The 20,860-nt window shown below is 38.3% G+C and overlaps 1 protein-coding gene and 1 long non-coding RNA gene across 3 annotated transcripts in view; one reads left to right on the plus strand and one right to left on the minus strand.

Moving 5' to 3' along the window:
- Positions 1-16,478, plus strand: part of LOC144242607 (uncharacterized) — a 51,319-nt gene extending 34,841 nt beyond the window's left edge. The window contains exons 1-4 of one of the 2 annotated variants that reach the window (XR_013338393.1): positions 10,409-10,468; positions 13,740-13,847; positions 13,930-14,085; positions 16,090-16,478. This is a non-coding gene — a long non-coding RNA (uncharacterized LOC144242607). Of the gene's footprint in view, positions 1-10,408; positions 10,469-13,739; positions 13,848-13,929; positions 14,086-16,089 lie in introns of those variants that run through there. The other variant, XR_013338391.1, reaches the window with a different exon arrangement.
- The window catches only part of ME2 (malic enzyme 2), a 48,899-nt gene that overhangs the window by 27,790 nt on the left and 249 nt on the right, over positions 1-20,860 (minus strand). The window contains exons 2-4 of the mRNA XM_077777577.1: positions 13,671-13,790; positions 4,642-4,775; positions 430-579 (exon numbers count right to left, since the gene is read on the minus strand). Of these exons, the coding sequence (XP_077633703.1) occupies positions 430-579; positions 4,642-4,775; positions 13,671-13,778 (392 nt within the window). The 5' untranslated portion in view covers positions 13,779-13,790. The remainder of the gene's footprint in view (positions 1-429; positions 580-4,641; positions 4,776-13,670; positions 13,791-20,860) is intronic.

The raw sequence follows: 20,860 nt of genomic DNA on the forward strand, positions 1-20,860 counted from the left end.
TAAAAATTAAAGAAAGTTTAAAAAAAAAAAAAAAAAAAAAGAACAAACAACACAAATTAAAGCCATCAAAAAAATGAGAATCTCTTAATTTGGGCAGATTGTCAAAATGATATTAATGTTCATTCTGGAGAATCTGCCACCAAAATTAAGAGTACATCCTCCCTTTTTTGGTACAGAAATGCACAGTTCTTCTAATCACCAAAATAAGTTACAAAAGGTTAGGAATGAAGGTTGCTATTTCTACAAAAACAAAGGATATGAACATGCTGGGTTTTTTAAATCCCTTCTTGTCCAGATTAAGCTTTTGTGAGGTGGGAAATGTGATCGACATAAGACTGCGTACGTTAAAGAGATGTAAGAGGGGTCAGGGAGTGCGATTTTTCCTATACAATAGTCATTTACAAATATAGTTTTAAAAATAAGCCTTACTTAGGTCTTCTAAAGATATGTCCATACTGGGAGCAGGCAAGGCCGACTGTTGGTGTGTATACAATTGGCATCAGAGTTTCGATATCATCTTGCAGAATTCTATAAAACAACTTTTCATTTCTTTCCTGTATTCCCATTATATAGATGTATCTGAAATTAAGCACAGTAAATAATGTCTGCATCAGTCAGCATTTATACTTAGAGTTTTGGTCTTTGAAAGTTATATGCAAACATCTAAAACTGAGGACTCCCTTCCTCGCCAGAAAACAAAACCTTAAATTATCATTGTTTAACACCCAGGCCAAAGATTAACACAAATAAGAATGTACTTAAATTGTGGATGATGATGATGACAATGAAGAAGAGGAGGAGAGCAGCAGAAACAACAGCTAACATTTACTGAGCCCTTACTGAGAATCAGGCTCTACACCAAGAACCAGGTGTGCAAAGACTACCCTTAAGGAACTAATATTCAAAGTGACTAACATAAATATGGAAGCAAAATAAAGTGGCATTCATTCAAATATTTACTAAATACTACGTGCCAGGTGCTATTCTGGACTCCTGGGATGTAGGGAGTGACCTCTGTCCTTGTGGAGTTATAATCCAATGAAGTTATAATCCAATAGACTTAAAGGCATTATCAGGTCTATATAAAGCATAGAGGTAGCACAAAGGCAATGGTCAATTAATACACACATATCAACAATGACATGGTCAAGGACAAAGTTTAGAAAACTGGAAAATGTTGGCTTGAGAAAAAGCAGTGATGGGGTATCTCACTCAGAAGAGCATGCAATTCTTGATCTTGAGGTCATGAATTTGAGCCCCATGTTGGGTGTAGAGATTACTATAAAAAATAAACTTAAAAATAAAAAGTTGTAGATGTTTTTATTATTAAAAACAACAGTGGTCACCCTGAATTAAATATGTGTAAAACAGACTCATTACTTTCTACTCAAACTTGTTTCTCTTCCTGTTATCATCTGACTAAATGAGAATCCAAGATCCCATTCTTGATTTCTCCCTCTCCTGCTGTACAGAGTCCACCTACGAAATAATTTTCAAACATATCTATTTCCCCCTCTCCACCCTCACCCCTTCCAAGCCAGCATCATTTCTCACCTGGGCCACCTCAAGAACTTTCTAACTGGTGGTCTGTATACACATGGTTTTGCTCCCCTCCTCCAATCTAGTCTTCTCTTAAAAAAGAAAATAACTCTTACCATTTCTATTCTTTTTGAATGCCTTCCAAACACCCATTAAATAGGCTTATGCTTCTAAAATAGTTAACAAAACCTGTGCCTACTTTCTAGCCTCATATTCATACTGAACTTACTTCAGTTTCTCAAATGCACCCATCTCTTACCTTGGTGTTGCTGTATACAACACATCTTCTTTTTTTTTTTTACAACACATCTTCTGAACACCCCCCATCCATGCATAGTCCCATACTCCTCCTCCAGCTCCGGTGGTACCCTCTCCCGTTCTGCCCGTTCCTCTCTCCCACCCCGCATATACACAGATTTTCCTCTTTTCAGATCCCTTAACACCTACTCCCTCTTTTGCAACTCTTACTCTACTTCCTGACTCCTTCTTCCCTCCAGCCTGGATAGTATCATGAGTTAGGGATTATTGCTTTATATACCTCTGTATTGCCAGTAACTAGCAAAGTAAGTGGAATATAACTGGTATGCAAATATTTGGTGAACAAACAGGGAGAAGTGACTCTATTTAGAAGAGGAATAGTATCTTCTATGCAGCTACCACAAGCAGAAATAATATCAATAGACAGAAGTTAAAGGGAAGAAGACTGCTCCTCAGTCTAGGGGAGAAAACACACAAGACCGAGTAGCTCTGTGAAACAGACAGCAGAGACCTATCAGGTACACACGATTCACTTTCACCTCCGATCTAACTTCGGTCACTATTCTGAGTGCTTCATGCTGGATCTTGTCCTCCCCTAGGACTACGACAGCTCAGAAATTCTGAATACCATGAAGGCAACAATCTCCCCTGTGGCTAGCTATCCACTGCCCCCACCTCACAATTCTTCAGATCTCTGGTTCCTGGATCCCTCTGTTCTCTCCTGTTCTATAAGCTCCCTCCTGGCTCCTCTTCTTTCCCCACGCTGGATCCCATGATCAAGTCTCTCACTCTCAACAAATCTTCACCATTTTGGAACACCCCTGTACCTTTACCAGTGCACTCCCCTTCCATGGTGTCTGTCTTTCCCACCCATGGGCTCCCTGAAGGAAAGGACTGGAATTTCTCATTTTTGTAGTTCTACAACTTAAAACAATGCCTGACACATAAGAGCCCTGAATGAATACTAGCTGAATGAACTAATGTAGCATCTTTGCCAACCCAACAAACCCCAAACCGGAATTAATGTTACATTTCACTTCCATGTAAAAATAACATTGCTGGGCAGAATGACATCAATACAAACAAGATTAAGCCACTAGGTCTTCAGGGCCTACCTACCCATCCCTTTAACCTGTCCTTGTTCAGCTACACTTTTTGGCTAAATGGCTATTCTAAACATTTATCACTGTCCTCACCAATTCTATTCAATGTTGGCCCTTTTAAATCTTAGCCACGACCTCCATATTCCACATCGTAGAGAAAGTCAAGGTCAACACGGTGGGATGAGCTCTCACAACCTCCGCTCTACAGCTTGCATAGTTTATCCATATTGTGCCTGTATTTATCTTTGCTCTTGCCCCAGAAAATGACCTGTTCTTTTTTCTTACACAAGGCCAGCCTCTACCTCTGCACTCAAACCACTGTTCTCTATCTTTGTACTTGACCCTATTCCCTCTACCTCTGCACTTTTCATATGCAAGGTCAGCCTCTACCTCTGCCCTCGACCATACAGCTTCTACCTCTGCACTCAGCCCAATGCTCTCCATCTTTGTACTTGACTCTCTGCCCCTTTCACTTCTCTGGCACCTTGTTCTATCAATTACCTTTTCTTCTGTGTTCACTCCTCACAGCGTTGAGCACCTTCAACTTCCTTCTAGCCTGAAATATACCTCCTTAAACCCAAGTCCTGCTTTACTTACTGTTCAATGTCTTTCCTATCCCCTTACCTAACTATGTGAAAGTCTGCATTTCCTCTACTCCCAATCATTTCTCAGTCTACTGCATTCTCCTTTTTGCCCCATCACATCAAGGAAGACACTCTCACCAGTCATCAAATGATAATCTCCCATATTTAACAAACCCAAAAGATATTTTTAATTCTGCATTCAGACTGATCCCTCTACCCAGAATACCATGCTCTTCTTTCTCATTTTGCCTGCCACCTATAACATACTGTTTAAAACTCAGCTCAGGAATCACTTCCACCAGGAAACTTTAACGGATTCCCCAAATTCAGCTAGGAAGCACAATATTTTGTGCTTCCAGAATATTCTCTACATGTACCTTTTTCTCATTGTCCTGCACACAGTTGTATAGAGTACAATGACCAACACAGTAGAACTATCTACTGATGAGCTCCTAGAAGTCAGGGCTGTGTATTACTGGGGTGATAATACATTCTAGTTTGTCTGGGACAGTTTCAGTTACTCCTCTTTTTCACTCCTCTGGATTGGATGATATATTATACGGTCACCTATCTTTTACCTACTTTATGCCCTCAGTGGCCAGTACAGTGGCAAACACAAAGTAGATGATTAATAAAACTTGTTGAATAGGAAGGATACAAATCAGGTAATAGCTTTTGTTTTTAACATTCCATTTAAGCCTGAAATGCTCTGTGATTTTAAGCTTAAAAATAGATTTCTGCTAAATTTTACAACAGCAAACACAAATATTCAGTGAAATAAAGGAAACATAATCATTATAAAGATAATAGTTAACTCACTAAAGTACAAACTTCATCATGAGACTACATATATTCCTTATTCAATAATAACCATAATGCTCCCAATTTTTCTGATCAGGACAGTAATTAAAAAACTAAACATCTGGGGTGTGTGAGTGGCTCAGTAGTTAAGCATCTGACTTCAGCTTAAGTCATGATCTTGCAGTTTGTGGGTTTGAGCCCCACATCGGGCTCAGCACTGATAGTGTGGAACCTGCTTGGGATTCTCTCTCTCTCCTCTTTATCTGCCCCTCCTCTGCTTGTGCTTTTTCTCTCTCATAATAAAATAAACTTTACAACAGTTTTTAAAAAAAACTAAACATCCAATCAACTCTTACTTTTCCAAAGGACTATTCAATTTTTTCACATTTTTATGAAATCGTAAAGCTTGTATATCTTGTGTCTCTATTTTGGGAGGTAGAAGTCCTTGGAGACCAAGCATTTGTCGTTCTTGTAATGTAAACGCCATTCCCTAAAAAGGAGAAAAGGATTAAACATTATTGCTTACTGAGGTTGCAATGGGGCTATCCGACAAAATGTAATTTAAATGTAAATTTTTAAAAATCAGTAAGATATCATTTTGCCCAGACTGTCATGAATTTGTAAGACTGATCATCTCTAGTATTGGTGAGGGTGTGGTAAAAGAGTTATTCTCACATACCATTGCTGAAATGTAAACAGGTTTTAGCTTTTTAGAAGACAACTAAAAAATATTCTTAAATTTTAATGCACATATTCCACAACAGAGCAATTCCACTTCTAGACAGCCATCTTAGAGAAATATTCATACATAAAGAGGCATATACAAAAAGATTAGTTATAGTACTGTTTCTAGTTCTCTTGCCTACAAACTTACTAAAAGCCCATCAATTATGGAATAGTTAAGGAACTTCTGGTATTTCCATACCAGGAAATACCATACATTTAAACACAGATCTCCAAATATGTAGGAGTATCTCCCAGACCCACAGTTAAGAAAAAAAAAAGTAAATTTCAAATCCTACACACTGTTAACTGTTATATTCAGAATATTATATTCAGAATCTCCCCCATAAAGTACATCATATACACAGATGCATACATACATTAGAAATGAAATTAACAGAATACAGCTTAAAGAACACAAACCAAACTGATCACAGAAGCTTCCCCCACTAGAAAGCAGTGAGGCTGAGTTGAGGAAGAGCTAGGAAGAAATGCTACTTAGGAAAAAATTAACCTATGTCACAGGAAAATCTTTTTCAATTTCTGATATTCAGCTGTGTGTTAACTTCTTATTATTAAAATGATATCTGTAAAAACACTGGAGTAAGGACTAAAAATCTTCTCCATAAAAGCAATGCGAATCATGTCCAAATGATCAGAATAAACTTTTTCAGAATTCTGGAAACTAACCAAAGGCTTCAGCAATCAGGGAACATTTTAGTCAAGAGAAGCAGCTGAATTTTCATATGAAAAGCAGGATTCATGACATTTTTATTTGCCTTATTTCGATGTTTCCCTCCCCAGCTCCATAGAAGCCTAGAAAACAGCAATGACTATGAAATAATCGCTTTGAAAAACAGAGCCTGGCAGCTACTAAAGAGACGTTGGAGCCTTTTCTACAGCCCTGTACCCAGGAAAGTTGCCATTATTTGACCAGTCTGGTGGTTCAGTGGAAGAACCCCGCCCCCTTGCAAATTTGTCTTTATTTAACTTTATATGGTGCTCACCCAGCATGAACAGCTTTTTCTCCAGAAGAGCTTGCTGAAAACAAACAGAGGCCGTTATTTAACATGGCAGCTGCCTGAGGCGGTGGATAACAACTGAGGCAAACAACAGGCTAACCAAAAAGCGGAAAAGGAGAAGCTGAGGAACAAAATGTCCATGGGGTGGGAGTGGGGGCGGGGACTGAAAAGCTTGACATATGCCTAAGAATCTAGAAGGTCATAATGCATGAACTGTAGGCAAGTCCGGGAAAGATCTGAGAAGGCCCTTAGCTCCCATCTCTGGCTAACCTTGAGCCTCTGTAAGCAGGAAGTAAAGGCTAATGTGTACTTTTAACCTTCCTGACTGAGTACTAAAGACACTCTCCAACATATACACTGAGCCCTTAGGTATTTAAGTCTCAGTCCAATCATTGGTTGACTGCTACGCTAATGAAGCAGACTTTAGTGGGCATAACAAACAAGAATAAAGACTTTAAGGAAGTAGTTCAATTATACTTCACACACAGAGAAAAAAATTAGTTCAGAAATGTCACTAAATAGACAAGAGCAACACATCAAACGCTGGGAGGAATATCTGGTTTCTAGAGCAGCCACATTAGTTAATATGTCCAGTTTTCAGCAAAAAACTACAAGGCATGCAAAAAGACAAAATCTGGCTCATACACAGGAAAAAGGGTGGCTAACAGAAACTGTCCCAGAGGAAGCTCAAACACTGTACTAATTATTTTGAATATATTCAAAGAACTAAAGGACACCACATCTAAAGAACTAATGGGAAGTAAGAAAATGATATCTCAAGAACTACAGAATATCAATGAAAAGATAGAAACTATAAAAAGAACCAAATATAGGAATTCTGGAATTGAAAGTAAAAAAACTAAACTGAAATTCAGAGGGGTTCAACAGCAGATTTGAGCAGGTTGAAGAAAGAATCAGCCAACTTAAAGTCAACTGAATTTCTCCAGTCTGAGAGACAGAAGGAAAAAGCAATGAGTAAATATGACCAGAGCCTGAGACCTGTGGGACACCATCAAGTGAGGCAGCATATGCAGAACAGGAGACCCCAGAAGGCAAGAAGAGAGGACCAAAGGTTATTTGAAGAAATAATGGCCAAAAGCTTCTCAAATCTGATGAGAAACCTGAGCCCTAGAAGAAACGCATATCCTAGAAACTCAACAGCTCCAAGCAGAAAAAACTCAAAGAGATCTACACCTAGATACATCATATTCAAACTGTTGAATATTCAAACAAGGACAAAAGAAGAAACTTGAAAGCAGAGAGAAGTGACTCATCATGTACAGGGCATCCCCCCCGCAAAAAACCAGCTAATTTCTTATCAAAATCCACGGAGGCCATAAGGCAGTAGAATGACATATTCAAAGTGCTAAAAGAAAAAAAAAAACCCTGTCTACCAAGAATTTCTAAGTCCTTACAAAACTATCCAAAAGTGAAGGAGAAATTAAGATATTTTCGAATAAAAATAGAGAACTCATTACTACCAGGCCTGTCTCACAAGAAATACCAAAGGCAATCTTTCAGGGTAAAATGAAGACACCAGACAGTAACTCAAATCTACTTGAAGAAATAAAGAACATGGGTAAGATAATCATATAGGTAAATATAAAAGTCAATATAGGGGTGCCTGTGTGGCTCAGTTGATTGAGCATCCAACTCTTGATTTCGGCTCAGGTCGGTCATGATCTCACAGTTGTGTGACTGAGCCCCACATTGGGCTCTGCGCTGAACTTGGTGCCTGCTCTCTCTCTCTCTCTCTGCCCCTCTCCCTCACTCTAAAATAAAATGTTTAAACTTTTTTAAAAAAAGAGAAATAATTATAAATCTGTACTGATGATCACAAAATGCATAAGCATGTGCTTTGTATGACAAACCAGCACCAAAGGAAAGGGTGGAACTATACTGCAACAGTTTTTGTGTACTATTAAAATTAAGTTGGAATCGATCTGAACTAAATTGTCATAAAGATGGTAATTGTAATCCCCAGGGCAAACCACTAAGAAAATAATTCAGAAAAAGGCAGTAGAAGAAATGACAAGAGAATTAAATTGGTATACTAGAAAATATCAATTTGACATAAAGGAAAGGAACAACAGTGGGACAGAGGAACAAAAAAGACATTTAGAAAATAAACAGCAAAATACCAGACTAAATTGTATTTTATCAACCATTAGATAATGTAAATGGACTAAAATCTACAATAAAAAGACAGGGGTTGGCAATTTTATGCTGTCTAGAGCAAAAACAATTAGGTACAAAGTAAAAGGATTGAACAAGATATACCATGTAAACAGTAGCCCAAACAGATTTTGAAGTAAACACTGTTACCAGAGAAGGACATCTTACAATGACAAAAGGGTTAATCCATTAAGAAGATATGACAATTATCGGGGCGCCTGGGTGGCTTAGTCGGTTAAGTGTCCGACTTTCGCTTAGGTCATGATCTCGCGGTTCGTGGGTTTGAGCCCCGCGTCAGGCTCTGTGCTGACTGCCGGCTCAGAGCCTGGAGCCTGTTTCAGTCTGTGACTCCCTCTCTCTCTGACCCTCCCCTGCTCACGCTGTCTGTCTCTCTCTCTCTCTCTCCTAGAAATAAATAAAACATTAAAAAAAAAAAAGTTTAAAAAAAAAAAAAAAGAAGATATGACAATTATAAACATATATACATTTGTAAAAGAGGTCCAGAATACATGAAGGAAAAACTGACAGGATCCAAGGAAGAAAGACAAGTTGGAGACTTTAATACCTCACTTCCAATAATGGAGAAAACAACTACACAGAAAATCGGCCGAGAAAACAGAAAACCTGAACAACACCATGAAGCAACTAGACCTGACAGACATGATTGGGACCCTCCACACAACAGCAGCAGGATACATCCTTCAAACCAAGTGCACACGGAATATTCTCCAGGACAGACCGTATGTTAAACCATAAAACAAGTCTCCATAAATTTTAAAGGATTTATTAAAGCATCCAAAGTCTGATCTCTAACCATAATGCCATGAGATTAAAAATCAATAATTGAAGGACATTTGGGGAATTCACAAATATTTGGATTTTAAACAACAAACTCCTAACTGACCAACTAACCAAAGAAGAAATCACAAAGGAAATTAGAAGATATTCTGAGATGAATTAAAACACATATACCAATCCAAACCAAACCAAACCAAACCACCACAAACTCCAAAACTCAGGACTTAAAACTTAGGATGCAGTGAAAGCAATGCTTAGAGGGAAATTTAGAACCATCAACGCCCACATTAAAAAGGCAGGAAGATCTCAAATCAATAATTTAAACTTCCACCTTAAGAAACTACAGGGGAGAGAAAGAGCAAACTAAACCTGAAGCAAGGAGGAAGGAAATATTAAGGATTAGAGCAAAAAACCCAAACGATCACTCTTACTGCCTTTTCAACTCTAGTACAAGGCAAAAGTGGAAAAGCTAAACTTTATTTATTTTTAAATTTATTTATTTATTTATTTATTTATTTATTTATTTATTTATTTATTTAAGTAATCTCTGCACCCAACACAGGTCTCAAACTCATGACCCCAAGATCAAGAGTCACATGCTCCACCGACTGAGCCAGCCGGGCACCCGTGAACTTTAGATTTAAATGCATTAATGAGTTAACTTAAAAGTGCCTATCTTACTGCCAAAGATAAATGAGCTGGCTATACAAGGTGTCACTGCCTATTTCCTATCTAGGTTTAAGGAACACTCAAAAGCATTTTATTCATAATGTAGGGTAGAAGTTTAAGTGATATAAAAATTTTTAAACGCTAAGTATTTATGTTAATAGTTGATCAAACGCCTAAATTTGCTAGCCTGGTATTAATAGATGACATTAGCTTAAAATGAATGCCTTGATTACTTCTTTAACAGTCAGCATCTTCTCTCTCTCTCCATCCCTCAATGCCACCTATTCCAAGGCTGCCCTTTTCTCACCTATGCAACAGCAATGCCCTTCCAATAAACATAGTAGAAGTATACCTCCTTTGGCCAATCCTGAAAGAGCCCCTGAGCTATTTTACTTTAGACACACCTAATTTTTTCACATAATATTGATAAAAATCTGTTAATGAGATTTGAGTGTTACAAGTAAACACACTGGGGAGAAATAAAAGGCCCCTTCCACACTTTTCCTTCCAAGTGCAATTAGCATAATCTGTCAGGGATTAAGAAATTACCAAATACCTACTTACAAAACTGACAACTAGTAACTAATGATTCATAATGTCCAAATTGAAAACAATACGGAATAATAGGGTCATGGCTAACTAAATGACAATACATCCCCTGAAGGGGGAAACTCACATTTATAAAGAATTTATAGCACCTAAAGTAGCTTTATAATTTCCCTTTTTCTCCACAGCAGTCTAGATAAAGACACTGGGATCCAAAGAGGTTATATCTATACTGAAGATAACACAGCCTGTAAGAGTCAACAGGGTCTCTATTTAGTCTTCGTGATTCCAAATGTATCTACTAAACTATGACGCAGCCGTATATAAAAGGCTTATGAAGCATCATGGAGATTACTTATACTCGTCCCAGTAGTAAAATGGCATATAAAATTGTATACTACAATCTTAAAGGTGGATATACTTCTAAGGGGATTTGGCAAAATAAAAACAGATGATATACTGGGGTAGGAGGAATGTGATTTTTCATTAGTCATAATATGATTCTTATTATTTACACAAACAATAAAAATTTGAATTAGTTTACCTATCAGACATATAGCCAGGGGAAGTTAAAATAAAAACAAACAAAACACCTCACAGAACTAAGAACCATAAAGCCAGAGTTCCAGGTACAAAACTGGCAAGTGCAAACTTTTTACAACAAAAGATGCAGAGGTGAGTTTCAAAAAATTATCTAGAAAGTCAGCCAATCAGTCAGTTAAGCATCGGACTCTCAATTTTGGCTCAGGTCATGATTTTGCGGTTCGTGGGATGAGCTCTATGTCAGGCTCTGAGCTCACAGGACGGAGCCTGCATGGAATTCTCTCTCTCTCTCTCTCAAATTAAATAAATAGCCAAATGAGCATGAGGATGAAAGGGGAAATCCAATCTTATACTTGCATAGCCTTCTGAATGTTTCAAAATGCTAAATTACCTAATGATTTAAGTGTGAAGACTGAGGTCTGGAGAGGTTAAATGAAGAGCCAAAGTTTCACGGCTAGCAAATTCAAATTAACACCTAAACTCCTGCTTATACCATAGCACAGTGATGTTCAACCCTTTAAAGTATAAGGACTTAACATTTTTCATAAAGAATTTCATATTCATACCAGAATAGGCAAATCTATAGGAAGGGAAAACAGATTAGTGGTTGCAGGGGCTGAGGCGGGGAGAGGGAAATGGGGAGTGGCTGCTGGATGGGCTCTGGGTTTCCATTTCCGATGACGGATGCATGACACTGAATGTACTCAATGTGACCGACCTGTCAATTTTAAATGGTTAAATAGTGTAAACTGTACACTATTTGCCACAATGAAAAAGTCTTACAGACACAGTAACAGGTATGCTTTTAGGAGACAGTGATTACAGACATCTTAAAAGATTACAAACTTTGTAAATTTTTATTTCTTAATTGTCCAATTCATCCTTCCAATTTCTGGGATCTGTTTTTATTTTTTTAAGTTTATTTACTTGTTTTGAGAGAAAAGAGAGAGAGAAAGAAAGATATAATCCAAAGCAGGCTCTGCACCCTCAGCGCAGAGCCCGATGCGGGGCTCAAACCCATGAACCGTGATTTAATGACCTGAGCTGAAGTCCAATGATTAACTGACTGAGCCACCCAGGCGCCCCTCTGGGATGTGTTAAAAGGTTACTGAATCTTAAAATTCAGTACTGCCTTAAATTACTATTTTATTAACCACAGCAGCAACACACTCTTAAGACATTTAGTCTACAATGTTTGAAGCACATACCTGATTTCTTTTAAGTTCCCAAGAAGGTCATGACCCTCAAACTGGGAATCACTAATCTATGTTCCTTCTTAAACACACACAACAAAAAAAAACTCTTCCTGCCTCGTAAGGGGCTTCCAAAACGGATCCTTCAATGAGATAACCATACAGATGCTATCCAACCTTGGAGATTTCAGAGGGCCAGAGCATTAGACTTTATTTTCTTTACAGAAGTACTGTAATGCATTTCAGACTACCCTCCTCCTTAAAATTAACTGGCCACCTAAAGTATTTTATAAATTTCCTATAATCTCCTTACAGTACATTTTAAATCGTTTCTGTAAGGGTAAAAATAAAATAAAACCAACATATTTAGCAACTGTTTACTATACGCATGTCATTGTAAAAAATACAAAGAAATTCTGAATGGTCTCTATCCCTAAAGGAACCTGAAATATAGTTAGAAATATAATTTCACGAAAACCCAACTACCATCAACTACTTCAATGATAGTTTAAGACATGAAAGGAAGCACATAGCAACATATATTGATTACTTGTGAAAGGAACAGAAGATAAAAACTGCTACAGGAGTTCAGAGAAGGGAGTGTTTATTCCGGTCTATAGGGGTATGAAAAGGCTCTCCAGGAGAACTGGATTTTAAATGAGGTGCATCTTGGAGAGCAAGCAAGATTTGGGGAAGTGAGGCAAAAAAAGAGAGGATTAGAACATCCCTCATTAAGCTTCATTTCATTCGCTATTGCCTACTGAATTCTCATTCTGTGTAAGGTACCAAAAATGCAAAGACAAGGCGCACTGTTGACCCTTGATCAAATTTCCTCCTGAAGTCCTGAAATCCTTCAAAACAGATCACACGGTACAATTAATTATACCGAAACCCCCACCAGGGGAAACAAATGAGACTGGCGAATTTCTGAAGACCATCATTTTAAAATACATCACAACTTAATCTGAATGCACCCTTCCCAAGAGGTAAATCTCACATATTACAATAAATCCAAAGTATCCTCTTACAAGCTTTCTGTAAGAAATCCCTTTTCAGAAGTGTGTGTATTTCCCAATTAATACCACCACTAGAAAAGAGAGAGGCACTTGCCCAGTGAACACAGTTTGGATAGAGAATAAAGGCCAGGGCTAGATATCAATAACGCCCATCACTTCTGCCCCAAGACTTGTAAAGAGGATCCGAAGTCTCTCCACTTTGAAGCAGCACTGTGAGACTCATGGGCAAAAGCACATGTATACAGTGATCTGCGTCCAAAACGCTGGGTGGAGGTAAGCAAGAGTGGACGGGAGACAAAATTTTATTTTACAGTTTTGACTCCATCTTCCAAGGGCTCAATTAGATTGGTCCAGGATGAGTACACCTGATTTGAGCTGGGTAAATCTAAATATCCCACCCTCACCCTGGCAAAAAGTCCTGGCCAGACTGCTATTCTAGGGATTTTTCTGAGCTGAAACCAGCAAATAAAGTCTATCTCTTTCTGGTGGTAGAAGCTGTGAGGGGTGAAACTGGGAGCCACAAAGCAGCCATGATTCTTGCCATGTGGAGAAAAGTGAAAAGTCATGCAGAAAAAGAAATACCTCTGAATAGTTTCAGGATAAAGCTACAAAATACAAAAAGGTCTTACTTGATCAGTCTAAAATATCAAACCTTTACCAGGAAGAGAGAAAGTGTTATGTTAGCATTAATGTTACTAACCTTGTTTGTTCTTGGGTTCAACATGAGTGGCTTGCCTTTCTCTTTTATGTGCAAATGACGACATGCCAGAGTACAAGGAGCCGTGACTACTCTGACCCGGGACAACATCTTTCCTTGAACCTGGGGAAAAAGAAGCAAATAAATGAGAAACTTTTTGTAGAACTGCATGCACATCAGGTATCAGTTTTCAAAAGCAAATATAGAAAGCCTAATTTTCCAACTGAAAAGGCTTTTTCAAAGCACATTTATGTTTCTACAGGTTGCAAGGGTTGTAAAGAGTAATATGAGTTGGGTGAAGACAAAGACGGACAACACTCTAAGTCCCTGGTTACTAATCACTGCTATTTTGTATATACCATATACTACAGCGTGTACTAAACACTTATTCTTTTTCTAATCCACCTAAGTGTAGCAGGTATGTATCTCCCATTTATGAGAGAAAGAAATTGAGAGATTAAGAAACAAGGTAACACCTAGTAAACATGAGTTCCAAGTAAATGGGTGTGGAAGTTTAGGCTATAGGTGGAAAAGTTAAGTAACAGGAAAGCCTGGAGCATAAACATTCAGAGGAAAACAAGCTATTCAAATTCTTCACCTAGGGGCACCTGGGTGGCTCTGTCATCAGCTCAGGTCATGATCTCGCAGTTTGTGAGTTCGAGCCCCACCTCAGAGCCTGAAGTCTGCTTTGGATTCTGTGTCTCCCTCTTTCACTGCCCCTCCCCTGCTTACACACACACACACACACACACACACACACACACACTCTCTCTCTCTCTCTCTCTCTCTCTCTCTCTCTCTCAAAAATAAACATTAAAAAAAAATTAAAAAACCTAGAGGTAGAATTTTAATGTACTAATATAGTCAGCGTTTATATATTATGTGTTCTCTATTATGTAATGTACTAAATATTTTGTTTTCAAAAAACCTGTTATTTAACATTGAAAAACATGCACATTGGCTAGATTTTTATGTTTTTACCCTTTCCTGTCCATCACAAATATATGGGAATTTTTCAAAATGAAAAAACTCTGTATATTAAATAGTAAATGATAGGAATATAACAGATTCTTCTGCATATCAATTCTCCTACAAAAAAAATCAATCTGCAATGTCCATTTATCTTAATCATTACAACTTATTGCAATGATCTTACAGTAAGTTTTTAGTGGAATGTGTAGTTTTTGAGAAATCAAGGGGGATGCAGCAAATTATTTTCATTGGGATTATTTTTTAAGTGAAGTGAAATTCACATAACAAAACTTGCCATTTTAAAGTAAGCAATTCAGAGGGATTTAGAAAAGCCATAGTGTAGTGCAACCCCACCTCCATCTAGTTCCAAAATATCCATCACTATCCCAGCAGGAAACACTGTACCCATTAAGCAGCTCTCCCCCTCCCCCAATGCCCGCAACCACCAATCTGCTTACCGTCTTTATGGATTTACCTATTCTGGTTATTTCACATAAATGTAGTGCATAAGTATGGCCACAAAAACAAGAAGTCTATATGATTATACGAACATCAACAATTGTGAGAAATGGGGGGGGCGGGGAGGAGAATAGGACAGATGTTTAAAGGTACAAACTTTCAGTGAGAGTCTTAGAGATAATAATTCCTAGAGATCTGATACATAATATAGTGAGTGTAGACAACAATACTGTATTATGATCATTAAACGTCCTAAAGACTAGATCTTGTTTCAACCACCAAAAAGAAGTAACATTAGAAATAATAATTATCAATACAAGAGCAATCATATATCTATAAATCATATAAATATGTCTAATCAACATGTTGTACATTAACTTTATGCAGTGCGTTATGTCCAATATACTTCAATAATGACAGTAATAAAGAATTACAAGAGCTATACAACAAAATAATTGGGCCACTTTAAAAAGTTAATGTCCTAAAAGAAAAACACTAAGGAACTACTACAATTTAAAGACTAAACATATGACAACTAAATGCAAAACCTGAATTTAAAAAAATGCTATAAAGGACAGTTACTGGGACAACAAGTGGCAAAACCAGAACACACACCGTAGCTTACATAAAAGCTTTGTAAAATTTCAAATTTCCTGAATTTGATAACCATATGGAAGAGACACCCTTGTTTTGAAAATGCCCGAGAAGTATGATGTATGCAACCAAAGTCCTTCAAGTTATTTCAAACCAAATTTTAAGAAGACAGAAATTGAAATGGCAGCACTGGTCCAGGAGAGATAGCATTCTGTGTCACAATTAAAACTTTGGTACCAAAAGATTGTATTAGTATTGCAGTGTATTGGTGAGGTAGGCAAATCTAAAATAGTAGGGAATACTTTTTACTTTAAATCAAAGAAAATCGGGGGCGGGGGGTAAGCATTTTGTAATCAGCACATGTATAATAAGAAATGTATTTGCTTTTTGGCCCTAGTTTCTGGCACAGAGATCCTAAAAATCTTTGGAATTTCCTGAATGATGGGAGGATATTTTATTCAGAAGAAGCCACCCATTTTGAGGTGACCCAGAGTGGATGACTACAAAGGCCTGGGGTAGAGCTGGTCACCAGAAACACCAAGCGATGAGAGAGCAGGAACTTCCAGCCCCTCTGGAGCCTCCAGAAAGGGGAAGTGGACAGGGGCTAGAGACTCCGAATCAAGGAGATGTGCCAAGCTTTCAGGCTGGCGAACACACCTAGGTACTGGGGGTTGGCGCGCTCAGGGTGGGCAAGGAAGCTCCCCGTCCTCCCCCAAGTCCCATCAAAACCCAGTTCTCTGGATCTCTTCCATCTGTTCTTGAGTTGCATCCTTCTATAATAAACCAGTAAAGACAAGCAAGTAAAGTCTCTCTTTGAGTTCAGTGCGCCATTACAGCAAATCATACAATTTGAGGAGGGGTTTGCGGGAAGCCTCAATTTATAGGTCAGAAGTATAGGTCACAACCTGATCTTGCAATTGGCATCTGAAGTAGGGGCAGTCTTTGGGGACTGAACCCTCAACCTGTGGGATGTGAAGCTATCTTCATAATGGACAGTGTCAGCATCAAGTTACATGAAAGCACACCCAATCCACATCTGCTGAGAACTAGCAAATTGCTGAGTACGCGGGGAGGAAAAAAATCCCACGTTTGGTGGCCAGAAGAATTGGGTCCGCTAGCAAGAGAATTCATTTTTTCTTTTAGAAGAGAAGATCAGCACTCTATACAAGAAAACTATTTCCAACTCTGGGTTAAAGTTTTGCTATCAAATACTGAATTTAGCCTGTTTAATAAAGATAATACCACCTGTCAAATCTACCTTATAGATAATTATGATGATCAAATGAGAGAATACATACAAAAATATATAGATGTTATATCACTTAAATTACTTTATTAGTAAGTGATAGAGAGTAAAATAAAATATAAAAGTAATTTTAACAGTGTCTTTAAAACAGTAGACATGTGGGGCACCTGGGTGGCTCAGTTGGTAAAACAGTAGGCATGAGTAAAAAACAAGCAAAGAAACTTAAGGAAAAAAAATATTCTGCCAGAATTAGAACCAAGGACTAAGGGACAGGTAGCCTTACTATCAACTGGGGAGGCAACAAGATAAAATGTTACATTATTGCAGATAAGACAGAAGGAGAGTGAAGTAAAAACAAGAACCAAAAGGCAGGGCTTCTAATTTTTAATCCACATGGAAAATCAAGCTGCCTGCTTACGTGTGAGTTTCTGGGATACCGAGCTATGCCTTGGGTTTCTCCCCTGGTGTGTCATTCACACGGCCTTGCCCTGGAACTTACTCTCCAGTGTTTACAAACTGGACCGGGACAGAAACTGCCAGGCCACTGGCTTCGGGAGACTACTCACCTTAGCCTCCTACTTGGGGTCAAAGGAGGTCAATGCAAAGGAGACTGAAATTAGATCGAGGTCATGGCTGGGGGCAACGAGTACAAGTTCTGCAGTCAGACCGGAGTCTGAATCTGGACTCGGCTCATCACCACTTTGGAATCAGTGGTATTACCCAGGCATTCCCAAATGGTCTCTGAATTGGTGTTCGTCTGTGACACATTTTTCACGGGTCTGTGGCCAAATGGGAAACATTGGGACGATGCAATATAGTCTTTCATAAAACAAAACTTATGGTCTTTGTTTTTGTGTCCTAGTTATGATCTTCGTATGTTTTTGATGATAAAAAAAAATTTCCTTTCTTTTATGAAAAGATGGGCACGGTAGATTGCAGTCGTGTTTTTTTGTTTGTTTTTTTTTAATTTATTTCTAGAAGAGAGAGAGAGACAGCGTGAGCAGGGGAGGGTCAGAGAGGGAGGGAGTCACAGACTCAGAAACAGGCTCCAGGCTCTGAGCTAGCAGCCAGCACAGAGCCCGACGCGGGGCTCGAACCCACGAACCGCAAGATCATGACCCAAGCGAAAGTCGGACGCTCAACCGACTAAGCCACCCAGGCGTCACGATTGCAGTCGTTTTTTAAAAGATCCTTAACCCTGACAGAATTAAAAGTTGGCAGTCTATGTTTGCTCCCAACGGTTCTCCTGTGCATGCTTGCCATGGAGTCCCAAAGTCTGGGAACCAGTGCCTTAGAAGTCTTACTTCTCCCATCAATGAACTAGGGAAGGGCAAACTCTATTGTGCAGAGCTGTGTATAGTAATGATGGCATTTATAAAGTAGCAAGCAATTAGAGCTTTATCGTCATCATTAAGAGCTTGACTACTTGGCGTGAAAGTTTATTCAATAAAATCCATATCCGGGCAGGTTAGCTGAGTAGTCAAAGGCAGCTTGGGGCTCAAACTGCCGGATTTAAGCCCAGCTCTGTGATTTTGAGTAAGTGTGTTGCAGTCTTCTCATAACTTGAATGGGGATGATGAACAACAGGACCTACTCAACAGGGCCATTTTAAGATTTAAATTAGATAATTCAAGTAAGATGCTTATCACAGTGCCCTCTAAGTGCTCCATAAATGTTAGTTATCCAAGCACTATCAGTAGTAGTAAGAGACGAAGGCGGTCAGAAGGTGCTTCCTGGATGCCTGTTAGATTCTGCGTCAACATCTTCTGGTGTGGAATCCTTATTAAGAGGCTGGAAGATTAATCACGGTTAGCATTTATTTATACCCTTTCAAATTAAATATCTAGGTCAGTAATGAAAATGTGGACGGCATTCAAGCCCAGGCAACATCAAATGTCATCCTAAACAGCATCTACAGAATCAATATTGTATTTTTCATTACTTTTGAAATTTGTACATATTGATCAAAGGAAATATAATATTCAGCCATATAATCAAAATGGTGACTTAAATATAAAAGTTAACTTTAATAAAATAGGTTTTTAGAAAATCCTAATGTGGAGTGATTTTGATATTTAGTTTGAATTTTATCCTCCCTCTAAAATTAATCCTCAGTAAACAACTATAGGTTTCAATATTACTTGTTTTAAAATATCACTAAGTTTGCCTAAATTCACCAACATAAATTAGAATTTTAGTTCAACTTAATATGAATTTTTATACAGTTTAAAATAGCTTTATTTTTATAGGAAATTAAATACAGGTTACAGTATTACGGAAATTAATTTACAAAAGAAATTCTCAAATGGTAAATGAGTTTTTCTTTTAAAAAATTTTTAATGTGTTTTCATAACAAATGTATAAAAGAAAACACATTACACATAAACACCTTCTAAGGGAGAATTCTATAAGCACTTCTTTCTCAGGAGTAACTATTGAACAAGAGTATATTTAATTGTCAAGAAAATGAAGAACTTCTACAAAAGCATAACCCAATATTTCCTATTAACATATGATAAAGGTTATAGCAGTATATCTGGCCATTATGCCTAACTTCTCATTAAGTCCTTATAACTACCATAAAAGAGTCATATACAGATTACAAATCAGAGTTCAAACCTAATTAAAGGTTCAACATTTGAAGACCAGAGTTAAACTGTTTTGTCTGTATTTCTGCAAACCATGTAACATAATAACATGCAACTCAATTAATTTCAGTAATTTCAGTAAATAACAATAGATTATATACTTATCTATATTTTGTAAAAGCTACTATAATTAGTGTGTGTGCATAAATATACATACACTCATAAATACAAGGGCAGGGGATGAGGAGTAAATGTGGGCACCATTTCTTCGCTAACTTCCAGAATGCCTGGAAACTAAAGAATAAATTCATGAGTGAAGATTAAAATTCATGAGTACAACTTTGCAACTAGCTCAACAACATGAACAATGCTTAAAGCATACACGACAGAGTTAAGAGGGCGCTGGAGCTGTTATGCTAAATCGCCTGATTCTGCTTGAGTTCAAGTCCAGGCTTTGCTACCTAAAACCTGTGATCTTTTACAAACTACTTAAACTTCTTAAGCCTGGGTTTACTCATTTGTAAAGTGGCAATAACAGTACCAACTTCAAAGTTATTTTGAAATGATTCATGTAGAGAGAGTAGTGTCCAGACCATAAGTGACAATCAATAGTGCTTCTATAGCTACCAATAGCAACACTAAAAGAAACAACAGTGCTATTAACTATTTTCCCAGAAGTGGCTGCCACAAGCATTAGGAAGGACAATCAGACAGGAGATAACACTATGTTTTGTAAGGAAGCACTACTGTTAAGATGTATTACTTTGAAGAAACAAAACGTATTATTTTGATTATGCTTCCCACTAAAAGGCAACACGTTTTCTGGAATTATTTGCATAAGAAAGTCAATTTCAGGATGGAAAATCGAACACCACCACACAAGCAGAGGTGCTTGTCACCAGCGTCAAAGAAAAACCTGCCAATCTTGGTCTACTTATGCCATTTCGGCTGAACGGACAGAACTGTTTCAATCTTAGAACTTACTAGTTTGTAACAAACTTCCTTTAAAGCCAAGAACGAACGCATCACACTCACACTCTCACACACACACACACAGCCTAACTCCTTTCATCTCTGCAGAAAGACTTGATAATAGGTGTCTAGCCACAAAATCGGTCTTCAAAGGACGCGGGAGGGAGCGATGCTCGGGTTCTGGAGGCCACAGGATCTCACTCCGGGGCGGGAAGGAGGCCGCCCTGGGACCAGAGAACCTGGAAACGAGGAAGTCGCGCCCCAAAACCGTGTCCGGAGAAGAGCTGCGGACGCTGGAACTCGGGACCGCCGCAACCTGACCACTCCCCCGCCCTCAGCCCCCACTCCGCGCACCCCTTCCC

This window comes from Crocuta crocuta, unplaced genomic scaffold (genome assembly GCF_008692635.1).
Source record: "Crocuta crocuta isolate KB4526 unplaced genomic scaffold, BGI_CrCroc_1.0 scaffold36, whole genome shotgun sequence".
NCBI lineage: Eukaryota > Metazoa > Chordata > Mammalia > Carnivora > Hyaenidae > Crocuta > Crocuta crocuta.